This window comes from Aptenodytes forsteri, unplaced genomic scaffold (genome assembly GCF_000699145.1).
Source record: "Aptenodytes forsteri isolate BGI_AS27 unplaced genomic scaffold, ASM69914v1 Scaffold166, whole genome shotgun sequence".
NCBI classification, from domain to species: Eukaryota; Metazoa; Chordata; class Aves; order Sphenisciformes; family Spheniscidae; genus Aptenodytes; species Aptenodytes forsteri.
Genome location: NW_008796110.1, coordinates 6,947,502 through 6,968,737, shown reverse-complemented (window position 1 = coordinate 6,968,737; position 21,236 = coordinate 6,947,502). Strand labels below are relative to the sequence as shown.

At 41.6% G+C, this 21,236-nt stretch overlaps 1 protein-coding gene across 1 annotated transcript in view; it reads left to right on the top strand.

Annotated features, from left to right (window-relative positions):
- The first annotated feature begins 578 nt into the window (after window positions 1–578).
- The window catches only part of MET (MET proto-oncogene, receptor tyrosine kinase), a 112,099-nt gene continuing 91,441 nt past the window's right edge, over window positions 579–21,236 (top strand). Inside the window, exons 1-2 of the mRNA XM_009286818.2 lie at window positions 579–614; window positions 19,375–20,589. Of these exons, the coding sequence (XP_009285093.1) occupies window positions 19,390–20,589 (1,200 nt within the window). The 5' untranslated portion in view covers window positions 579–614; window positions 19,375–19,389. The remainder of the gene's footprint in view (window positions 615–19,374; window positions 20,590–21,236) is intronic.

The window sequence follows — 21,236 nt, the reverse complement described above, 5'->3', positions numbered from 1 at the left end:
GTCCGCAGGCGCAGCGGGGAAGTTCCAACTCGGAAACGGTGGCTCCGAGGTGTGGGTTTGTGGTGGCCAGTCCGGCCGCCTTCCGTGAGGCTGAGGTCTCGGGGTGAGCCTGTCGGATTCCCCGAGTTGGGGATTTGTACTTTATGGTTGTACAGCGTTCACAGTCTTCCTTGCGCTCCCATTGCTGTTTGGGCTTTTTTTTTCCCCGTTTTTAAAAAGCAGGATTTGCTTCAAATGGTAAACAATTCGCACCATATCATGGCATTCCACCACAGTTTCCATGTCAGCATTAAATTAGGTGGTCTTTGGCGTTATAAATACTAAATGCACTCCTTAGAAATTGGAAGTTTTGCACATACATCTTAAAATAGGGATTAATAATCGAGTAACAGTGATGTTTAACAAATTGTACGTTTGTAACCTGTAGGAGGTTATTCAAGCTGCAATGCATGCTCTTCCCAAAGAACCTATGCCATGTGTGGTAGTTCATTTGCTTTCATCCTACAGGTGCTTTTTGCATTGTCCACCAGCAAAAAGAGCATGGTGTCTTTTTTTTTCTTCTTTTTTTTTTTTTTTTTGGAGCTCTGAGAGGTTTGGATTCATAATCAGGCAAGGTAAAGTGTCTCACATGTTTCTCTAAGAGCTGGTTAAATGTTTACAGATCATACACTGAGAGAGCAAAAAGCTAGCCTTTGGCAGGAGCTGCATGTTGAAAACAAAGTAAGTTAGAGAATGACTGTATCGCTTGTTCTTTGTGTGCCCTAATCCTTCTTCAGCACTGTATGATTCTTTTTCTGACTGTCTTCTAATACAAACTGAATCATTTGGAAAAAGAAATATTTTGTAAAACATTCATCTCTCTATTTACAGAAAAGAGAGTCAGCTTCTTTGCCTTTTTGGTGGGGAGGGAATGAATTGTCTGTCTTTATTATCCTATAAAGCTTTTTTTTTGCCTTTTTTTTTTTTTCTCCAAAGAATAACCGCTGCATAGCAGTTCTTTACTGGTAAACTAAATTGCACATGTTGTGGCTGGAGAGTGGTTTGTGAAGGTGTCATTTGCTCAGGGGAGATGGCAGTGCAGCCTGTAGATGGACGGGAGCACACTGAGTCAGGGGTCAGGGCAAGCCAGCCAGAAAGCCAAAACTCAGCAGAGGTTCAATGAACAGCTCATGAATGCAAAACTGAGTGGCAAATGTTGTCCTCCCAGGACTGCCTTTCCCATCCCGATTTTCCTGCATTTATAGTTTTCTGGTACCTTAGCTGATGACCTGTAACCTCCTCCTGCTGGTCCCATGCAACTGAAGGGGCCAACCCACCTACTCTCATTCTTCCATGATCTGCAAGTGATTGCTCTGTATTTTTCAACTCAGAGGAGAAATTCAAAGCCTGCTGCCTCCCAAATCTGTCTTCCAGGACTCCAGAGAGTAACTGGCACAGCTGGCTGCAATGCAAGAGCAGCAGCCTTGCCTTCACAGCCGCAAAGGGAACCTGATGCCGGCAACACGCTGCGCTGGGGTAGCCAGAGAGCCTGAGCTGCAGCAGTGGGAGTCCCATACCTCTGGATGATGTGCTTTGTACCACGATTGCTTTGTGGTGGGGATGTGTCTAGACTTTATTCACTTCAGGCAGAAAGCAAGGAGAGGTTCTTCATCTCCATGTGTGTTTGTGGAATACCTAGTGTAAGGGGAATCCTGCTCAGGCTCTCTCAGCACTACAGAAACACACATCATTTCTTGAAAGAGAAAGCGATAGAGTAGCTGAATAGCGTTCTCTGAAACTACAGGAACACGAAACCCAGGAGGGAGTTACAGGACCTGTTTGGTGCAAAAGAGAAGGAACGGGTTGCAGTGTGATACTTCAAATGAACCTTCCTAAGATTTTGGGTGGCAAACACATCTTCGTGGCTGGTTCCTGTGAAACCCTTTTGTCCAGGCTTCCCACCCCCACCTCCCCATTGCTGCCTCGCTGGCTGGCCTTCGAGCCAGTGACACAATTTCATGTTTCATTAGGCTGTTACCCTCAGCCGAGCCACCAACCTGTGCATCTTGTCTGCCATGGCCACAGCCTGTGATTTTGCCTCCCGCGCAAAGTTTGTAGCTGGTAATTAAACCCATGCAACTCACCACCGATGGTTACGCCACGTGGTCCTGAGCAGCACGCCGTCACTGAGGAGGCAGGACCACGGCTCCACGGAGGACTCCACAGATGGCACCTCTTTGCCTGTCCCTCCCTGCGCGGCCAAGCCAGGAAGGTTTCTGTTGTTCTCTCCTTGTAAAAATGTTGTGTTTTTCTTGGCAATGGTCTTAACAAATCTATATCTCATACATAGCGACTGATGCGAGCACGTTAGCAGAAGCCATTTTTAAATCAGTTTCCTTACCCAGGGGAAATGTAGTATAGACAGGGCCTTCAGGAAACGAATAATTAGGTGACCTTTTTCCCCCCAGAATATCAGGTCTGTTTTATGTAGAGCTGTTTGAAGTCACACAAATTCTCATTACTCTCCAAATCTCTAACCTTGCCTTGTTTAAGATACCTTTTAGGAAATCAAATCAGTGTTTCAATCTAATTTCCAAAGGCATTCAAACACATGGTATGTGTGCTAACTTGTTTCCTCTAGCATTAACAAATCTAGCAAATTGCCAAGCTATTTGCCTGCAGGAAAACTATGATGTTGTACAAGAAGATAAAGTATCTTTTTCCTCCAATTTTAAACATTAGAAAAATAAAGGAGAGGTAAAGTTATCAGACCAAATTGGTCTAGGATAGAAGTCCTTTGAAGGAAAAAGTGTTATCAAGTAGATGGCCATTTTTTTTGATCTGTTCTGAGACTTTTTAGTCGCACTGTGATCTTTTTCAGTCAGTTGATGTGGCTGGATGGTGACTGAGTCCCCTTGGCTCAGAGGGACCGTCCTCAAATTAGTTGCGATTGAGTACACCAAATATCAGAGTGGAAGATAGAAGTGGAGGTAAAGAATTTGAGGGGTTTATAACCCTCAACTTTTAAGGGTTTTATAACCCTCATATTTTTAAGGAGAGGCTGTGTGCATAACCCAGGTGCAGGGTGCATGCGGTACAAACAGGGAGGCAGTGGATGCCCTGCAAGCCCTCTCCTCCGCCTCTCCCCCCGGCACACCAGTCTCCGGGGAAGCAAATGCCTTGGAGCATTTCATTTTTCAAGCAGGTGTCAATAACAGAAGAGTTTCTGTAATGCTGAGGAGTTTAATAAGCTGAAAATACTTAGACAAAATGCTTTTTTTGCGCATCCTACAGCTCCACGATAGTCTCTTCTGCTTATCCCAAGAAAATGAACATACAATTGTCCTTTTGTATGGAAGGCAGTGGAAGGGATCTCGTTTGAATTAATGATAAATTTGGTTGCAAATGCATGCGAAAGGAAAATTGCAGAATGCTTTCAGAAGATTTTCATTTTGCTCAAGTGTTCACACCACGGCCATCGCCATGGTGTTTGATAGCTATCCATTTTGTTGTGTACGTTGCAGCTTTAACCTCTCTTTGAAGGGTCACATTGGCATATCTTTTTTTCCTGTAGTCACAGAGAAATAACGATTTCTATGTAAGTTGCTTTCCTCTACCATAGCTCCTTCATTTTGACATTTATCCAACTAAACAGTATCAGAATCTTTTTGACATGTCCTGGCATCATTTCTGCGAAGGATCAGTGACCTAGCTTGATAAATTTAAAAAATCAGCAATATAACTAAATATGTGACATTTATTGAAATTCATTCTTTGCCATGGAGCTACTTTCTTTCAAAAATATTGAGAATAGTAAGGGATTGCAGCTGCAATTTGATTAAATCTACAGTTGTTACCATTTGCCTTCTGAAAATTGATTCCCTCCCCTCCCTGTCCCCCAGCTTGACATGCTTATTGATTAAAAACTCTGCGCTGGCCTAAGCCAGCTTATATTTGTTAGTGTTTGTGTGCTTCCCATGCAAGTTCGGACAGGCTTTCGACCGTGGAAGCTGACTCTACTCCTAAGCTATTGGAAATGGTAAGGTTCCTTAGCAATTGTTTTAAACTATATGATGACACATCTTTGAACCCCATTGTACGAAGAAAAATACCTTCTGACTGGAGAGAGATTTCCTGTTTATGTGTGTGTTTGCTGGAATTAAGCCTTCCCCTGTGTGTTGGCCGAGTATTTTTTTTTTTTTTTTTGTAATCCAAAATGGCAACATGGCAAGTCACCTCCAGAGTTTATTTTTTGGACAGGATACAGGTCTTTTATTTTCAAAATAGCATGGCTCTGGAGTTGATGATGAAGCATAGGGGCCTCTCAGTTACAGTTCTACAAGCAGACTCAGTTAATTGAGGCGGCACAGTTATAAAGATAGCTAGATTTAGGCAATAAGTAATTAACTTTTATTGACAATTTTGTACAACGTGAGTTGTTCGTTTCCCACACAGGAAGTTTTTGGCTTCAGGCAGATGTTCTTTGAGCATAAGGATATGAAATTTGCCAAATGTATGATTTATTTTATAAAATGGCTAGAATCATAGCTTTGGTTGTGACTGAAGAGAGTCCCGTAAAATCTTCTGATTCTCGTTATAGAGCGAAGAGTAGCCCAACAGGTGGCCTCCAGGCGAGAGCCCAACTGCAGGAGGATTGCATGCAGTACCTGAAGGGCTTTCAGCTGTGTAGACCTGGGCAGGTGACCAGAAAATAAAGCATATATAACACTCCTGCCTCTTGCTATCTGGCGTGCCTATGTCTGTGACCTTGTAGTGTGCCTCTGCACCCTGCATGCCATGGCTGAACCCCCTTCAGAGGGGAGAGTTGTTGTTACAAGACTCAAAAAGGCATTTTGCCTATAACAGTAACGAGGCTGGACCACCCCAAATTTAGGCAGTAAAGTTATAGTTATTTATTAAATACAGTGTTAAGGTTTCTGGTTTGCTTCAAACGATGCTCATTTTAAACAACTGTCTGGGACTGGGAGAAACCTGGACTAATGGACTGATTACGCTGAGCGTTTGTTAGGGCTGAGAGCCACATGGCCCCAGTGTGGGATGTCCGCATCCCAGCCCCAGCTGTGCCAGCTGCTGCCCCTGCCCACATAGAATCATAGAATCATTGAGGTTGGAAAAGACCTCTAAGATCATCAAGCCCAGAATATTGCCCTCAGCTGAATTCCAGTCCCTCTATCACCCACCACAACGGCTCAGACCTACAACACATTTGGGTCTTAAGCAACTTGCTTTTTATACCTCCTTTTGTGGTTGTGCTACTTGCCTGGTAGGAACCGTGGGCAAGACTGTGGCCTCATGGTTGTCCCTGGGAGTTTTGTCACTGACTCTTCATGGACACTGGGTTTTGCTCTGCCTTTGTGTGTGTCTGCGCAGTATTTGCAAAATGGATTTCCTCTCCTTCAACTTTAATGGAAGATTGAGGTATCTTTTTCCACATGACATTTTTCTCATTAATATTTGTACAAATTGATAATTCCTGCAGGAACTATTTATTTTTGTCTAAATTTTATGGAAACAGAAATCCTTTCCAAGCATATCTAATGAGCAGATGAAAACAATTACCAGCTACAGTTAGAATTCCAAACTTACTTATTTTCTCCTTATTTTAGGAGATATTATTTCTTTTGTTTCTTTGTTTATTTTTCAGTTTGTTTGAGCTGGACGATGAACCTCATCTTTCATTTACATTGTTTTTCCCATATTGAAACTGTGCTAGCTAGCATGGTTTCAAGCTTGGTAGAGGTCTGTTGTGCCACGTGAATGCTTAGAGACATACATGGTTTTTATTGTTCAGTCTTTAGCTTTATCATCGATAAGAATACTTTTTGGATTGGTTGGCCCAAACTAAATCACCAAAATTTCAGGACCGTTAGAGATATTTATTAAGACATTGGGGTTTGCTTCTCCGCCCCTCACACCCACCCCATGGATGATCCTATGAGGATAAAGGTAGCAGGTTTCCGAGTAACCTCAGCCTTTGAGAAAATATCCAAATCTGTGGGTTGTCCCAAATGCATGACTGGAAAAGAACATGTTTTGCTCTGTAAAACTGAAATAACTTCACAAGCTTCATCTGTCTTCAGGTATATGCTGGGGTAACTGAGGCTTGGATTTCTCTCTACCTTTAAGACTGTTGTACAGCCAGAATTGTATTATGTTTTCTGTTATGGGAATTACATATCCTTTTATCTGTTATTATATATCCCCGTATCTGTTATGGGTATTATTATATCATTTTCATGTGTCTTCATGACATGTGTCTTCTCATCCAGAAATACCGGATTCTATTGGTTAGGTCTGAGAAAGGATAAAGCAGAGAGAGGCAGCTTTACTGAAGGCAATGAAAGGTGTTGGTAGCTGAATTCATGTCAAAAGTTGATTAATTCCTCTTTCCTACTATCATTGAGAATGTTAAATTAATTACTGGAGTTATATCCAGTTTTCCTGTCTACTTCTAGAAAGTGGGTACTAATTTTAAATGTTATATATTACTGTCCTGCAAAACCTTTGCTTAAACTCTTTAGGTTTATTGCTTTTGCTCTTTGGATTAGAGGCTAATATTTTTCCTGGGGAAAAATGTTTCTTGTTAATACTCGGTATTTGATATCATTCTTACAAATGCCCAAAGCTGCAGTAAAAAAAAATACAATTGCAATATTAATAATGCTTTAAAAAGTAGGTAGAATGCAGACAGTATTGGACTCCAGTGAAGCAGTGAGCCAATGTGAAGCTCCCTATGTGATTAAGCACTTCTGCAACAGAAAATATAATCCAAATTTCACCCTGAAAAATGTGTTTACCATCCATTCAAATCAGTGGAAAATGTTGTGCTTGTTTGAGGATGCAATTTAGCCCACAGTAGCTGATTGAAAATTTTATCTTAACGGTTGTTTAAACCTTCTGATGAAGGAAAACTTTGGCATCCACTTTGCTGTTGCCTTCCCATATGTGTTCAAGGACGGAGTGCTGCATGATAATGAGTTTTATCCTTGTTTGTGTTTGCAGCGCTTCCAAATAGTAAAGGGGGGTGTTCCCCCAGCCAGGATGTAGTTGCCTTTAGTTAAACGGAGGGTGTCTGGATACAAGTAAATTCCATCACCTTCAGTGGAAACTATGCAAGTGCTGAGAACAGGTAGGGGACTCACACTTGTACTATGGCTTTATTTCTATGCTTTGCTTTGTTTTCCCCATTTCCTAGTATTTAGTGTTTATTAAGTATATTGTAGTCAGAATCTGAAATTCCCAAATGTCTGTTTTTCCTGGTCTTGCAAACACTGGCATGAATCACCAGAGAACATGGCATGGTGGCAACATTTCGCTGTCCTTTTGCCTTCTCAGAGGATTAAATAGCTCCTTGTCTGGGGATGTCCTCTCCTGTGACATTCTCCAGATCTTGCCAGGTCTCCACCTTGGCTCATCAGTCAGATTTCCATAATGGGAAGATCCTATTGGATCTACCCAACATGGGAACCTTACTATAAGTTTTTGAACTATCCTATGAAATTGAATATCAATTCTGTTTGTGCTTCAGAACTGCAATATGTTAAAACCCCATTACATTTTATCTTCCATTAAATCCCACAGAATTCAGTTACTCTTCTTTGTATCAAATTCCATTGGATTTTTGTCCTTATTATCCCGACCTTATGTATACAAAAAAGATGGATTGCAGGGCATGTCCATTTGTGAGAAAGCAATGAGTCTCTCCCTCTCCTGGTTATATTCAGAAAGACACGACCAATAACAGTTATCTTTTTTCCTGGATAACTATGACAGGCTACATGAGAGGAGGAGCTCTGAATGTGGAGCGTCCTAACAGAAGGTGGGAGAGATGAGAGCCAGCCAGGAGGTAGGTAAAGTCAGCACAGCGTGCCTGAAATCACAGAAGTCATTAATGACCTTATAATTGCAGAACTGAATCCCATGTTTTTTCTGCAGGGCTAAAAAGGGAAAACACCATGCATGGTCATTATCAGTCAGGACTGTTTGCCAGTTCTCTGGAGTTTTCTTTCCTTCTGAAAACACATTTACAAAAATAAGTATGTGTTTGTTCTTCTTCAGATGTAAGCTGCCATGATAAAATCAGCTTGGGGAGAGCTCAGAGACATCTTTGCTGCTTCCTGAAAATTGCTGCGTGGTTTTTTTTGTTTGTTTTCAAATTGAGAGGTTTTCATATAACATGCTTTGAAAGAACTCCTTTTATGCAAATAATACCACATTTCTCTCGTAAACTAAACACAGGCTGGGCCAACCTCTGCCTGCAGATAAGCACGCATGGCTTCCAAAGTTCCCCTGACTGCAGCGGGAGGGCTTCCTGCTTATCTGAGGAGAGTACGCCTGAAATCCCTGCAGGGCACAAAAATGAGGTAACAACCAGTGAATTGTTTTCACAGTACAAAAAGCCTTTCAGGAAGCAGCCAGGAGCAATAAGAGGTAGCTAAAGGATAAGAAAGTACCCCTTTCCCCTTCTGGAAAAGGCAAATCTGAAGGTAGGTTATTTACCGAGACCTCCATTGCATGCTATTAATAGGGGTAAAGACCATCAGTCAAATATTTGACTAGGCATGGTTTATAGGGATTTCAAAGACATATGAAAAGATAATGCTGTGTCCATTAGCTAGTTACTTGGAAATGCAATGTAAGTTAATTCAGTCTTTCTTTAAAGAGTAATGATTATCTTCATTAACAATATATAAGATTTTTAAAGATTTACTCTTCTGCACCTATCATCCCTGTTAAGTTATGCCTTCTATATCTCAGTATTTACCCTGTATCATCTATTGCTCATTTTAAATGAGGTAGTATTGAGATTCTGTCATGTCAACAGATCTTCTACCTTTCAGGCTGTTTTAAGCACCCCGTTTTCTAGTCCTTAGTCAGCTCAACTATCACAGGAATCGATGAGAATATTGTTTGCATAAAGACTGCGGAGTCAAGTCTTGGAAAAGGTGGTGGCTTCGCAGTAAAGGAATGTAACTTATCCTGACAAACCTTAGGTCTGAAACCAGGCTTTCGTGTGAAAATCCAGATGTATAAGAATTTAGATCTCTCCCATCATCACCCCCAACAACTGTATCTTGTTCAAATTTAAATTGCTCAAGTGAGTAATTATTAATCACACGAGTAGTCCATTTTTTTTATTTGAACATGACATACATGGTGCTAATAAGCAATACAATATAATCTGAATATTTTAAGTAGGAGCAGGGATGTAAAAGAAAATGTTCTTGTTACATGACAGTGACCTTTGCTCAGTGTCTGAAGTATTGAATTCAGTGCTATCAACTGCTTAACAAAACCTCAAGCTCAGGAGCAATTGTTGTAATATGAAGTCCTAAATTAAAAACATACATTAACTGACATTTCCAATTTTACCACTGCCATTTTATTTTCCTTTTGGATAAGCAGACCAAGCTTAAAATTATGGGTAAGATCCAGAGAGGCTACTTTGGCATCTAAATGGGGTTTAGAGTGAGTTCAGGGCGTAAGTCCAAGAGAGGGATCCAGAAAGCTAACACTCGCTGGCCACAAAGCTCTCAGGTGCTTAGATTAACCGGTGCTTGCACTTTGTGCTGAATATGCTCTGGATCTCACCTGAGCTTCAGCTCTGCAGGAGAAGAAATCACGTGGAGCAGTAAGAGGCCCTCAGTCCTGGCCGGGTTACAGCTCCCAGCTAAGCTCATTTGCAGTCCCCAGACAGGATGGAGCCAGGCACCACAGACAGGTCCTGCTGCTGACAGGCAGCCTCAAGTCCCACGCTAAATCACTGCTCTTCCTCCTGGCCCGCTCGGCTCCGAAGCGTGAGGACCGCTTTGCCTAGGAGGATTCACATCCACGCCTTCCACTGTCTGCATCTCCCACCGGGACAGGAGGAGGAGAGCAGGGAACAGCCATCGGGGTGGGATGCTGGATCTCTCACGGCAGAAGGGCAGGAGACTGCAGGCAGGGGCTGCCTGCACCCAGGGGAGGGCAGGTGGCAGAGAGGGGCAGAGCCAAGCCCTAGTCCCAGATTTAGACCTTTGGCCAACCTGTTCACGCGGGGATGAAGACCACGGTTTTAAACTCCCTTATGGCAGGCACCATCCTGCAGCTCAGCCTTGCTGTGCTGTGCCTGTTGTAAACGCTGGCACTAAGCCCTTCATATTTTGGAGGTGTTTTCTAAGAATGAGCTAATTTATTCTCGTGGCCCCTATGAGAAAGGTAAATACTCTGTGAAGTTTGGAAACAGCTTCTTTGCTTATCTCACAAACTCCTTGAATCTGGCTCCAGATTTCCAAAGGAGACACTCCGGGATCTGAACAAGTCCAAAACCTGGTACCAGACCCTGTATAAACAAGAACCCTGAGAGCAGCGGTTGCACATTTAAGCTCCCCAGGTCTCCCCAAAATGGGGGGAGGGGAAAGGCTGAAAGAAAGTAAATGAAGCAGCTGAAAAATCCGTTCAGGGGAAAAAAAATCCGTTCAGGGGAAAAAAAAAAAAAAAAAAAAAAAAAAAAAAAAAAAAAAAAAAAAAAAAAAAAAAAAAAAAAAAGACCCCATAAGCATGAAAAAATTCAGACCGCTCAGCCATCCCTGAACACCTTCTTCAAACTATTGAGCTTTTCAGCATCTTCTGAAGGTCAGCACAATATTTCAGAATAAAAGCTGTCGCTGACAGACCCTTGCTGAGGGAGATCTGCCAAAAAACAGGAGCTGAGGCTGCTCCAGATCAGCCACTCTACTGATTGCAGTTGTGACACTGTTGCCTCTGGTGAGAGCCGGGATGTCAGATAGGCTGGTCCCAGGCCATTTTGGGATTTATGAACACCAATACCGTAAAGTCCTTGGAAACAGATCATGAATCACAGGTTCACAGCAAGGCAGCAGTCATGCCAATGAGCCATCATTAACTCAGTTTCTAAACTGAGTGAAAGTAGGGCATCAGTTAAAGTGCATTGCAATAACATAAACTTGCAGTGACAAAAGCGAGGTCAGCATTAAAAAGAAAAGGTCATAACCTCCTAACCAAACACAGATGGGAAATGAACACTATCCTTCACATTGCTCCTGTTTGATTATCAAAAAGCTGCTATGAAGCTAAGTAGACCATCAGGTTATTAACTTTGGTACCAGGTAAAGGATGTGTTCTGCTAAGCGAAGACATTACTTTCACTAGGTGGTTTAAAAACAGCCAATTCGGTTTTCTCTGTAGCCATTCTGAGGGTCTGCAGCGCATTTTTTCATGGGGCAAAGACCACTGTGTTAGTTTTGCACTGAGGCAATTTGTGTTTGGCAGGGCTAGTTATTGCAGATAGAACATTACGTGATTGTGGTTATACTGCTTGTGGAGCCAGCTTGGGCACGGAAGGAGCGCAGTCTGCTTTCCAGCACTAAACATAATACATGTGGACAAATCACAGTATCAGCCCACGGGCTGTGCCAGGCCACACTGGTCCAGCAGCCTCACAAAAGCTCCTAGATGTAAGGAGTGGGCTTGGAGGCAACCTAAAGGCCTCTGTGCAGTGCCAACATGGGTCCGCAAGCAGAGCTTTCTCCCGGTTTCTCCTGTACTTGGATAAGCCACCCCCCAGCAGGCTGAGTAAAGGAGAGCTGACAGTCTCGTTCCAGTCCTTGGGCGAGCTCTCCGAATCCGGGGGCCCAGCTCACTCTTACAAATGGGCTGATCTCGCCGGGACCCTGCGCAAAGTTTGACCGTGACATCTTGGCTTGACGAGCTATGTGTCAAGCAAGGCGTCAGCAACCTATTGGAAATCCTTGACCCTAGGTTTTGTCACTAATTTGCCTTGTGGCTCTCGGAGACTCATTGACTGAGAAGGGTGAAGTCACGGCACCCAGTGGCATGCTTTATGTGTGCCTGCAGAGCGGAAAAGCCGCTGCCTGACACCATCCTGCCAGCTCTTTCAGAGAAAAGGACAGAGCCAGCACAATTCCTTTTGCTTGGTATCCTAGGTATTTGTATCACACCTTGGAGGAATTCAGGGACTTGTTGGGTTTTAGTTGCTGTTATTATTATACTTATTATATTTACTATGACATCAAAAGGAAACTGAATAATTTGGTGTGCATGTAGATCCTTCAGTACAGTTTTCATATAATATACTTTATCATCACTATCTATTGATGTACAGAACTTTTTTTTTTTTCTTACAGAGATTAATGTTTGGCTATGAAGGGTTATTGTCTCAGGGACTCCTAAGAACCATTAGCACCAAATGACAGTTAAACTGCAGGAAATGCCCTGCATCAAGATCATTCATAATTGCTGTTAGAACATTTAGATCAAATCTGTATGCTGTCTTGGTTACTCATGGCTATCTGCCTTTTAATCTTTTTCATTTTATGACCCATGCCATTCCTTTAATTATCACAGTATGGAAGGCTGTTAGCTTTACAAGACAGGAAAGGCTTCCAAAATCTGCTCTGCATTTCAATACAAGAATTCAGGTAGATAGATGTTACAACCATAAAACATAAAGTAGAAAATCTAAGTAAATGCTGAGAGTAGTTAAGGGAATGGAGCTAAAACTGTGCTTGCAGCCAGGTTTGCCAACTTGGCTCTTTAAGAAAGGAGGAACTACATTCCAAGGAAATTACACTGTCCCTGTTCTGTACAGACAACCACAAAATGCTCAGACTCATGCAAAAAGTTGATCAACAGGATCGACTCAGAAATACAAGAAAACTGCTTTCTCCTAATGTGAGGTGTTTTTATACACACCAAAAAGGACTTGCATCTTTACCTGAGCTTGTTTGACTTCCTTGGTGAACCAGGGCACATGTCTGCATTTATCTCAACTGGCTAGAGTCAATAAAGGTCTTTGCTTTGCACATGCAGTGAAAATACGTTGAGATGAATTAGTCTGTCCAAACGCATGAAAAATTGGGAGTGAAACCCGAATATCTCCATATTCACTCACCTGAAACAGAAGACCAACCTTACCCTGTGTTGTTGGTCATGACATGTACGATAACAAACATAACGTTTTTCAACCCCACACTTTTCTACTTGGACTGAACACTTGGACTGAATAAGATGTTCACATGTCAGTTGTCAGGCTGAATTATTTGCTGTAGATACCAAGCTTAAGTCTGTGCTAGAACTGGATTTATTTTACTGCCAGTGTAGTGGTAAAGAGCCATAATAGCATCACAGGTATTTTCTTACTGAATCTCCACAGTTGCTGACTTGCATTTCAGATGAATGGAGTGGATCAATAGTGTTGTGTTGTTCAAAGTTTACTTTCTATTTTCCTGCTATCGCCAAGCAATATAATAATTTTTTAAAAATCCTCCCATCCTTATGCATCCAGATGTGGAAAGCTGTCCTCCTGTATTTAAAGATCCAAATCCATCTGGAAATAAAAGCATAAACAAACAACGAAGGACCTACCTTATTGTGGGTATTTCCTCCCCGTTTTTCAATTATTCTTTGTATATTTTGAACTCCTTAGAATGAGTACCACTTCCTCACATGAGAAATTTCCCTGAATCCCAACAAATGCTGTATACCACCTTTAAAATTAGTCTTTTTGAGCAACGTATAGCTCTTGATCTGCTCCCCTCATTCGCAATATATCAATGACTGTTTGCTGTGGTTTGTTATGAAAGAACCTGTAGTGCCGTTGTAGCCCATCACAACAAAAAAGGATTAAATAAATCCAGTTGTGCTACAGACCCAAGAGATGAGTTGGCTTTAGGATGTTAAGATCTGAAGCAAGTTTCAAAGAAAACACACCACACTTTATTGTACTGCAGGACGCCTACAAAAAAAAAATGCTAAATGAGTATAAGAATAACATTTTTTCCACTGCAAAGGATAGATTAGTGTTCTTGTGTTTTAATGCCTGTTAAAAATAAACCTGGCAGACAACGAAAATGCTTCTATTGATAGCTGCTGTGAATTACAATGGTATATTGGACCCACTAATGGACCATGTGTATTAAAGAGTATATTTTATGCAGGGAGAGTTTAGATTCTTTTTTTGTATTTGAATATTCTAAGAAAAGGCTTACAGATCAGTTGAACATGCTAATGAAAGCAATTTCTTCTGACACACACGACTGCACTGGATATGTAGAGGATTTAGTTAATGGTAGATCCTCTAGCAATTGCCTAGGCTGTGCCCTGCCCACCAGTTCTTCACCATCAGCCATCTGCATGCACACACACCTCTTGGGAGTACCATAGAAACCTCCCAGCTCTGTTATGGATGAATTTATGACCTAAATCACTGCTACTAAGTCCTGTGACTCTATGCACTGGGAAAATGCATCATGTTAGTGTACAATATCACGCTGCAGGAAAGTTACGTTCCCATCCTAATCAGGATGAGTAACCTAAACTAGAGTTAAAATAGTGCTGAAGACAAGGGAACATGGATTTTAACTCAGATTAGCCATTTGAATTCAACTCGGGGATCATTTGTATGTTTGTTGCTGACTTACTCTCTCAAATTTCTTTGTTCTCTCTGTTATTTTAACTCAAGGTAGCTAATTCAGGTTAGCAATTCTGACTTAACAACATTTTTAATCTGTGGACATAGAAAATAGGTTAACCTCAATAAGTGTTTTACATATAACCAATCTTGTCTACAGATGCAATCAGTTAATTGAAAAGTCTGATGAAGACACGTCCACTGTGAGCTTAGTCTGTTGAAGCTGATGCCAGTGCTGTGACAGATTTGCAACAACAGATTAAAGTTGAATGGATGGAGCTGTTATCATCTCCCCCTCTCAGTTGCCCTGTCCTGTTAAATGATGCTGCTGTCTCCATGGCAGGGTGTCTGATCCACAGGGAATCAGGTCCTGAACTGGCATGTATTTTGGTCCAGGATAGTAAAGCAAACTGAGCCCTCAGAAGCAGTAATCGCTATGGTTATCCTATATAAATTTGCCACCGCAAGTCTGTCAGAGCCCATAGTAACAAGATGTGCTATCCCACTGGAAAAAATATAAAACTATACTATCAACTATTTCCTTAAAGAAGGGAAAAGGCTACCATTTGCTGACAATAGAGAAATGACCTATCTGAGGACTAAATGTGTTCTTGTACAAACATGCTCTATGTGGGATACGCAGGACCCTGTCATTTCCTTTTCTGTAACAAAGCAAGGAAAAATGAGATGCACCAACCAACCTACAAAATGCTTGCTTTCATGTCAGCATGTTGTCTTAGCTTGTGCAGATCCATGGAGTGTTTTGTGATCAGAGTTAAATGGGACCCGAGTTGTTGAAATGAGGGCTAGGAAAACAAGTTTGACTCTGTTTTCTGGCTTCCTTGCATATGACAGCTTGAACATTATTCCACAATAAGGCCAGGCCTGACTTGTCAGTACGGTGGCAGTGTGAAGAAGAGACATCATGTTCAATGTTTACAAATTATCACCCAGGCCATAATTAGGGAGAATGAAACTTGTAGGAAAAAGATTGCCGTTGGGAAGCCGTTAATGGTACACAAACACTCAAGACCAAGCCTGGTGGGAAGCATCAGCCATAGCACTTGAGGTTGCCAGGCACACTAATATGACACATCATTACTAGCCACTTGCAACGGTTGACCAAAATCCATTTTCTCATCAGTTACACAAGCTAGTGTCTGCTGAGGGATGGAAAAATGAGCACATCATGACACAGGCTTTGAAAATATCTCTTACAAAAGAAATAATCCATCCACAGCTATTGCTTGCTGATAGTTATCACAGGCCAAAGCTTACAAGTCTTCTGTAGACACATGAAAGACACGCTGACACACAAGTCACGGGAAGGTCACAAAAGAATGAACAACATCCATCATTCAAACCAAGTAGAGAAACAAAGGGATTACTTGTTTTCCTTTTGGAACTGATAGGCAGCAACTAGTTCTTTGACCTGTATTCAAAAAGTGCATCTATAGCCTAAGTATTTTGGTTCCAATTCAGCAAAACTCTTTAAGTGCTTAAGTTCAACTGAAATGACATTTGAGTATGTGCTAAGGAGAACTGGGACTATTGGACCTTTGAAGAGAGGTGGGACTGATTTTTTAATTTTCCAAAGTTTTCCTGCTGCTTCAGGATTTATTCAAGTGAAGTGTGTTTGCAATGACCTGGTCTGGAGGTTACAAAAAAGCAGCTCTGTGCTGCAGGCTGCAGCAGTGGAATAGAGAAAGACCCTGGGTCAAATACAGGTAGAAAGAGGCACCAAACGTCACGGGAGTCTCACTGAGGAACAGCGGAGTGTATGTGATGTGAGGACTGTGAAAAAACAAATGCCTAAAAAAAGGAGTTGCACACTGTACTCTTCACGTAACTCCTATGTCCTCCCTAAGCTATAAATGTCTCACAGTAGAGCACGTCTTCTGATTTAAGGCACCTTCAGGAAAGATACACAGTGTGCTAGAGACATGTATTGTGGGGAACCATCTTCCCTAGAGCTGCCCATAAATCTGAGCCTGAGCTTCCCATAGGTGGGAATCAGCAGGTTTCTGTCTGGGAGGATGCTTGAAACACCTCAAAAGCATACAAAGGAAGACACAATGATGGAGCTCAGATATGAGAGCAAAGACGACTTGGTTTCCATTTATTGCTCATATTTTCCTTCCTGTAGTGGCGAAATACAGTACCTATTATTCCTGGCATCCTTTGCATTACACTGAATCCCGCCCTTGCTCTTGCTGTTAAGCTCTTTGCTTCGGATCTCATTTGCTAAAGGAGTCTAAGGAGGGATTTTCTGTCTCCGGAGCACAGATTCAAACTAGCGCTGTTTCACCGACTGCGTGTAGGCAGAGTAGCCTATCCGAGGATACTGGCCTCACACCCCAAGATGTGGTTTGAGGGAAAGAATAAGTCAGACAGTATTTATGGCTCTAAGTCCCTCTGCAGTGCACACTGGTATTTACTGTTGAACAGCTAGGGATCCTCTTTTTCAGGCACTGGAAGAATGGGGAGGATTGTAAACTGAAGACTGAGGGGCGTACTGGGTGGGAAATCTATTTGGGAACATATTAAAACAAGAACATAGCACAGAATATACTGCAACAAAGTAGGTGCCTGTCAAGTAACCTTGCATCTTTTTTCCTGTATTGGTGGTCGATCAGCCTCATCCTCATCTAATTATTGTCCCACCTATTGTTTTCTCTCTCCACTGCAGTGCCACCTCTGTTACGTGGGTTCAAACTCGTTGCAGTAAACAATATACCTGCCTCCGCGTTGTGTCAGAAATAGAGCACTTTTGGAATTTTCTGCTTAATCTAGTATTTGTCAGAACATGTTGACTCGTCAGAAGTGAATCTGCAGGAATCTATCAGTTTTAGCTGTTTCTTGGGTGGGAGTGCTGGCTGAAAGGAGGCAGGCAGTCAGACCAGGCTCCCACTCCTCCCATTGCTGGGACCTTCGCTCAGCACTGGCGAGGCAGGGACGTGAACACGGTTGTTCTTGGATAGGGTGTGACTTCTGGGAGCTTCACATAAACTTTGAAAGCTCTCGGTTTCATCCCAGCACAGAGCAGGAAAAATTCTGTAATAGCAAGAAGTTTCAGAGGATGAGAAAACGGTTTCCTGCCCTATACAATATAGAAGTCAGCACTCTCTGTACTGGGGCCATTTTCTAATTATAGCAATATCCCTGCTCTTTTTTCTTTTCTTTTTCTTTTAAACTTAAATCCATGTTTCATTTGTTTCTAGGATTCTGTTATCACTAATTAATATCAGAAAATGTTATTGATTTGAAGGAAGATCTTCATTTCTCAATACCAGAAGTGTGACTTGTTCTTACCAGCTAATACTTGCAAATAGCTTGTGTTTGATTTTTATCCCCAGCTCTCGATCATGATTCTTACCAGATAACAGGGAGGAGGAACAATTCTTTGTTTCCAGAACCTGTTATTTTGTGTAATTAATGAGGTAAGCCACAGAAAGAGTTCAGTGAATGCTGAAATAAAATGTCACAAGGAATGCAGGAGAATTATTGATGGATTATTTTAACCAATCTAGTGAAAACACTGAATTTATACACAGCTGAAACAGTTCTGGTCTATAGTCATCTTTCCATTTTGCTTAAAGAAAAAGCCAAAGAAAGAAAAAGCCAATACAGAGCTCCTGGTTCCTGTTAGTAGTTTGTAATTTTCAAGGTTGTCTATTTAAAATCCTTTCAGTGGTCATAAGCATTTCTCTATTAGCAACAATTGCTTAACTGTAGCCAAACTATAAGTATTTTCCCAAAGTATGTGATCATATTGCTGTTAGAATGCATAGTTGTTTTCTCCATGAAGAAACTAAATTTGGCTTAACAACTGTGTCATGGCATTAACAGAAAATGTCTGGTGTGACAGGCCATAGCGTGGACACTGCACCGAAACGCTCATAACCACAGTTCATTTAATTGATCTTCCGAGGGGGTGAAATATCACACTAGTCATCTGCCTTTGGTTTTTCAAGCCACATCAAACAATTGTGCGGAGAAGTAAAAAAAAGAAAAGTGCTAGGTTTTTTGATTTCATTAGTTAATGGCTGTAGGTCACTTGATACCCCTTTGTTTACAATACAGTGATACGCCTGTATCTTGTAAAGGTTCACCAGGGTGACTTAACTGCTGTGGTACAGGGCCTAAAATAAAACTTGCACATGCCAGGCACCACATGATGCATAAAATATTCTAACAATATATTACAAAACCTTGTCAACACTAGGGAGAATGACTATTCCAAGAAGTAGAGCTGGCTGAAAAAAGTATTCTTTTTTCCAAACTGGGCCCTTACGAAAGACAGTGATTTGGGGAGCTGGACGGAGAGAGAGAGGGGTTTCTTCCTTTGGTCTGGTGGAGAAAAGTCTCTTCCTTGGTTAATCAAAAATGTCAACAGAATAAAAGAGAAGCCCACTTCCCGCTCAAATCTTCACATTATTTCATGTCTTTCCTATTTCTCATTTTTGAGCAGCTGTGCTAAGAACCAGCTTAGCCCCTTGAGGAACTTGCCAAATATCTTTTATCCACACACTGAAGCGCTACAACTGCTTTGTGTGCAGTTGTGTCCTGAGCAGATTTGCTTTCAGCTACCTGTGCACCATCTTCTTCTAAACCGTATCAGTCAGCTGGTTTAATGCCAATGTGGAAGTAGTCATCTCTCTTCTGCTGCTGTACAACACACCGAGGGGTCTTGCAAAATTCATCGTAAGAAAAACCTTCTGTGAATTGTTCTGAAAGCAGTGAAATGGGTACCCATGAAGAACAGTAATTGTAGCAGTTTCTAGCACAAGACTATTAATGACCCTAAGCAAGATTATGACACTTCTTAAACTGAAATAGTTCAGCTAATACATGCAGCCTAGAAGTGGATTTCTGTTGACTGATAAACTGATGTTTTAGTACATGAAATATAACCACTCTTTCCTTTAAATATATTTTGACAGATTAAATTGCTGACAATGAAGCCTTTTACTGCATATCCTTCTGGGTTTATCGTATTCCTGTTTGCCTTGCTGCAGCGGAGCCATGGACAATGCAAAGAAGCAGCTAAAAAATCAGAGATGAATTTGAGTGTAAAATATGATCTTCCTAACTTCATCGCAGAAACACCGATTCAGAATGTAGTTTTATACAAGCGTCATGTTTATATTGGAGCAGTCAACAAGATTTATGTACTAAATGAAACTCTCCAGAACATTTCTGTGTACAAGACTGGGCCCATTTTGGAAAACCCTGACTGCGCGCCATGCGAAGACTGCAAAGATAAAGCCAATTTATCTAACAGCGTATGGAAGGATAATGTCAACATGGCACTGCTCTTAGAAACTTATTATGATGATCAGCTCATCAGCTGTGGTAGTGTGTCCGGAGGCATCTGCCACCGTCACATCATTCACCCTGACAACCCTGCTGACATCGAAAGCGAGGTGCACTGCATGTATTCACCCCGGGTGGATGGAGAAGCAGATAATTGTCCTGACTGTGTTGTAAGCACTTTAGGAACCAAAGTTTTGGTGACCGAAAAGGTCCGGTTTGTCAACTTCTTTGTTGGAAATACTGTGACATCTACATTTCAGCCTCCTCATGTGCTGCATTCAATATCGGTCAGAAGGTTAAAAGAAACACAGGATGGTTTTGAATTTCTCACAGATCAGTCTTATATAGATATCCTCCCTCAGTTCCGCGACTCGTATCCCGTTAGGTATGTCCATGCCTTTGAAAATGATCACTTCGTCTATTTTCTGACTGTCCAGAGAGAATCTCTTGACTCCCAGGCTTTTCACACTAGAATCATCCGCTTCTGCACTTTAGACTCAGAGATGCGTTCTTACATGGAAATGCCTCTTGAGTGTATTTTTACCGAAAAGCGGAGGAAGAGGTCCATCCGAAAGGAGGTATTCAACATTTTGCAAGCTGCCTATGTAAGCAAGCCAGGTGCAGCTCTAGCCCACGAAATGGGCCTTGGGTTGAACGATGATATTCTCTATGGCGTTTTTGCTCAAAGCAAACCAGACTCCTCCGAACCAACCAACAGATCTGCTGTCTGCGCCGTCTCCGTGCGAACCATCAACGAGTTCTTCAACAAGATTGTCGACAAGCAGAACATGAAATGTCTCCAGCACTTTTATGGGAAAGAGAGCAAATACTGCTTGAACAGGGTAAGTGACAATTAATTTTTTACATTTTGGGACTCTCCTTCTCTCTTTGCCTACTCCATTGCCAGGTAGCCGTCCCCTTAGTTCCAGTTACAAAATGTAAGTCTCTGATCATTTCAGATTACTTGTCACTGCTGATGATTCATCTCTGTAAGGATTAGTTCCTGTAAATTGAGTATGAAAATCACTGAGGTCCTTATGGTGCTAAAAAAGTATTAGTTGAACTGGGGGGAAAAAAAATTTTTTTTTAATTTATAAGTAATTATTTTTCTTGAGAGACTGTGATGCAGATAAATGGAACATTGAGGCAGTTATTTCTTTTAATATTTCAAAAAAGTATTCATTAACATTAGTAACCATGTGCACTGAGGAGTCCCTGAAAATACCACTCATATTTTAAACTATGTTAATGCTGAATCACTGCCCTCCTTAGAAAAAAAATGAAAGGGCTGGTTTGGAACATGCCATGATGAGCCAGATTGTAATACAATTACTCATGCTTGATACATAAACGGTCCCACTGAAATCAGTTTTCTTAATGAAAGAAGTGTCTATGAAAAGTGTATCTGAATGAGGATACCGGTAGTCTCAGATGGGGGGGTTGCCTCTCTGTACACCATGTGTTCAGGTGGTTGCTGCTTTCCAACCAT